The following is a 4,209-nucleotide window of genomic DNA, read 5'->3' on the forward strand; positions in this document are numbered from 1 at the left end:
TCACACAAGCTGTTATACATAGTTTAGAACATAAAACTTATGGCATCTTGAACGCACAGCTTCACACAAGCTGTTATACATAGTTTAGAACATAAAACTTATGGCATCTTGAACGCACAGCTTCACACAAGCTGTTATACATAGTTTAGAACATAAAACTTATGGCATCTTGAACGTACAGCTTCACACAAGCTGTTATACATAGTTTAGAACATAAAACTTATGGCATCTTGAATGCACAGCTTCACAGAAGCTATTATACACATTTCATGATAACTCTACACAATTCTCATGTTTACAATATATCTTCATTTAACTTGAATCAACGTAAGATGTTAAACATAACTTTCATGAAACTAACACACAAAGTAAGAGTAGGAACGAACAAACTAACTGGCTTGCAATCTTTCCTTCAGACTTGTTTCCAAAAACTTTACAGCTGAGTCCCACTGTTGCTTGTCATGCACTGACCTGTCTTGAAGGGCATTTAGTTGGATCACTCGCTGAAAAGAGACAACTGGGCATAATAAGTTGTATTAATAACTGCAGAAAAACAATCAGAGGTCATTTAGTTGGACAGCTGACTAGAAAAGAGACAACTGAGGCATAATAAGTTGTATTACTAGCTGCAGAAAAACAATTAGTGGGCATTTATCGGACAGCTGACTAGAAAAACGACAACTGAGGCATAACGAGTTGTATTACTATCTGGAGAAAAACAATTAGAGGGCATTTAGTTGGACAGTTGACTGGAAAGAGAGACAACTGAGGCATAATAAGTTGTATTACTAGCTGCAGAAAAACAATTAGAGGGCATTTAGTTGGACAGCTGACTGGAAAAGAGACAACTGAGGCATAATAAGTTGTATTACTAGCAACAAAAAATAGAGGGCATTTAGTTGGACAGCTGACTGGAAAAGAGACACTAACTGCAGAAAAACATTAAGTGAGCATTTACTTAGATAGCCATCTGTAACTTGTCAGTATTAAATAGATGGAAGAAACAAATATAGGGTGTTTATATGGAAATCGCTGCAAAATACTGATGATCAGAAACATAATGTTAGAAACAGCATTAAAAATAAGTACCTGTTAAAAGGAGGTGCAGTTCTCACATTTTCTTTGTTAACATTTAATAACAAGTGATTTCAACTTGTAACACCTTCACAACATAAACTATAATACACATATAAACAACACCTTTACAAAGACTTCAACATTCCTCTCTTTTTGTAAATCGATAAAACACCACCGTAAACTAGCTATGCCTAACCTAGTAAATACCTGTCTCATTCATCAAAAGGTACATCAATTGAAGAGTTATTATAAAAAAACTATATTCAACGCAAAAAAAAATAAAGAGGTTCATTTAGATGTTATGGAAATACATGGAAGTTAGCTAACTTTTCTTGTGAAAGTAGGGTTACTTCCATGTCATAGACAGGGTGAAAGTAGGGTTACTTCCATGTCATAGACAGGGTGAAAGTAGGGTTACTTCCATGTCATAGACAGGGTGAAAGTAGGGTTACTTCCATGTCATAGACAGGGTGAAAGTAGGGTGTTGCTTATGAAAGCAAATCTCACTAATCGGGCTGGTAAAATGCCTCCGCAGCATGATCTGGATATCTTACCACTGAGAAATATTCTTACAGCAGCAAGACTGTAAGATGACGTGACATTTTATAGTGGTGAGTCTTCACTGTTCTCCAGAGAAAAAGAAGAACTCACACAGTAGCGACTTCTGAAACCAATCAGGACTAATACCGTCATCTACAAAGTGAATGTTATGGTTATGAAAGAGAAACTTCCAGCTCAAAAAACACATAGTAATAAAAAAAACATCTCTTGTTACCATCAAAATCCAATAAACAATGATTTCAAGATGGTTAAAGCATACAAGCTTCCACCCACACTTTAAAGTCAATGACTATTTTCAAGAGAAAAATGTCTGAAAAACCTGGAATCGAAGCAAACCCTATCAAGTCTCCAAAACAGCAGCAACAGACTTTTGTACCTTGGTTCTGCTTAGCCGTGTGCTTGGATGTCATAGACCTAAGACATAAGAGTGGGCCAACATAAACATGGCTGTTCTCCAAAGAAGCTACTTCCGAAGAAACATCATCGCAGGATCGTTGTGAAAGGAGAGGGAAAGAAGATGTGGCATGACTTTTAGAGAAAATATAATACTACATACTATTACAACCTTAACCATGATTTCCAGAAAGTGTACATAAAATCCATGTTCATAAGTAAAATAATAATTACAGGAAACATCAGTGAATTTATTTTCCATTTTTGATATTTTCAATACAAATGAAATAACTGAAAGCCTAAATAAAACTTTTGTTATTAAAAACCTAAAATCCCATTTAAGTTACAGCAATTCATAAACCAATAACTCAAAGCAATTACAACAGAATGCACCCCTGTAATTTCAATATTCTAGATCATTTTTAATTCATTACATAAATCCATGTTTACAATGCTAACATAATTTCAAGACTACTACACCTTCTAAACTTTTGTTGGGAGAAAAGTCAGAAACTCCACAAAACAAACACAGTCCCATTTAATTATACTTGTCATAAGACATTGGTGTTAGGCCTATTAGTAATAGACCTAATACTGATGTTTTATGACAAGTATAATTATATATAATCATGCTTTGTCAGCTTCAAAAAGTATTCACACCATAACACAGAACCATTTCTTATCGAAGTTATGGAACAGCAAAGTAAGAGATACAAAAATATTAGGGACCTAACAATAGAAAGTGTTGGTTGTTATACAAGAATATTAGGGACCTAACAATAGAAAGTGTTGGTTGTTATACAATAATATTAGGGACCTAACAATAGAAAGTGTTGGTTGTTATACAAGAATATTAGGGACCTAACAATAGAAAGTGTTGGTTGTTATACAAGAATATTAGGGACCTAACAATACAAAATCTTGGTTGTTATACAAGAATATTAGGGACCTAACAATAAAAAGTGTTGGTTGTTATACAAGAATATTAGGGACCTAACAATAAAAAGTGTTGGTTGTTATACAAGAATATTAGGGACTTAACAATAGAAAGTGTTGATTGTTATACAAGAATATTAGGGACTTAACAATAGAAAGTGTTGGTTGTTATACAAGAATATTAGGGACTTAACAATAGAAAGTGTTGATTGTTATACAAGAATACTAGGGACCTAACAATAGAAAGTCTTGGTTGTTATAGAAGAATATTAGGGACCTAACAATAAAAAGTGTTGGTTGTTATACAAGAATATTAGGGACCTAACAATAAAAAGTGTTGGTTGTTATACAAGAATATTAGGGACTTAACAATAGAAAGTGTTGATTGTTATACAAGAATACTAGGGACCTAACAATAGAAAGTGTTGGTTGTTATAGAACAATAGAAAATGTTACTATTATTAAGCTGCCAAAGAATATTAGCTATTGTCTAACAGAAGAATATCTGTTAAAATGAGAACAACTGTGTGCAACATACCAAAACTTCAGCAGCCTTATCCTCCCAAAGGTGACTTCTCATTGCTTCATGGACCACTGCTTTAGTAAGGGTATCAAATATGGAGTCGTGATCTTTGGACACTTTTCTATTTTCCATTATGCTATTAAATTCATTCTTAAGAGTTTCCCAACCAACCTATACGAGTTCATACAAAAATGTTAAAAATTCAACTACGTTACACATGTTGATAGAAATATTACAAGTAAAACCAGCCTATATACCACTAACAATTATTTTCTTTTACAAGTTTTTTCCAAATGGATTTTTGAATCCTCTTGTGTTACACCTCAATAGATGTGTACATTATTGTATAATATGTTACAAGTAGAACTAGCCTGTGAATGTTGATTTGTTTTGTTTTGAATTTTGCACAAAGCTACACGAGGGCTATCTGCATTAGCCGTCCCTAATTTAGCAGTGAAAGGCTATAGGGTAAAAGGGTAAGCATGTTTGGAGCAGCAGGGATTCAAACCCGCAACCCTGAGATTAAGAGTCAAGTGCCCTAACCACCTGGCCATGCCGGGCCAGTGAGTGTTGAAATGAGTATTACAAGCTCAATTAATGTGCATATTATTACTATAAATTACTAGTAAAACTAGCCTGTGAATATTGAAATGAGTATTACAAGCTTAATTAATGTGCATATTATTACTATAAATTACTAGTAAAACTACCCTGTGAAT

General features: G+C 33.9%; 1 protein-coding gene across 1 annotated transcript in view; it reads right to left on the minus strand.

The window, feature by feature from the left end:
* LOC106469406 (dynamin-like 120 kDa protein, mitochondrial) overlaps nt 1-4,209 on the minus strand; it is a 45,221-nt gene that overhangs the window by 2,462 nt on the left and 38,550 nt on the right. Inside the window, 2 exon segments of the mRNA XM_013929896.2 lie at nt 395-503; nt 3,506-3,661. Coding sequence (XP_013785350.2) covers nt 395-503; nt 3,506-3,661 — 265 coding nt within the window.

This window comes from Limulus polyphemus, unplaced genomic scaffold, assembly GCF_000517525.1.
Source record: "Limulus polyphemus unplaced genomic scaffold, Limulus_polyphemus-2.1.2 Scaffold3469, whole genome shotgun sequence".
Classification (NCBI taxonomy): domain Eukaryota; kingdom Metazoa; phylum Arthropoda; class Merostomata; order Xiphosura; family Limulidae; genus Limulus; species Limulus polyphemus.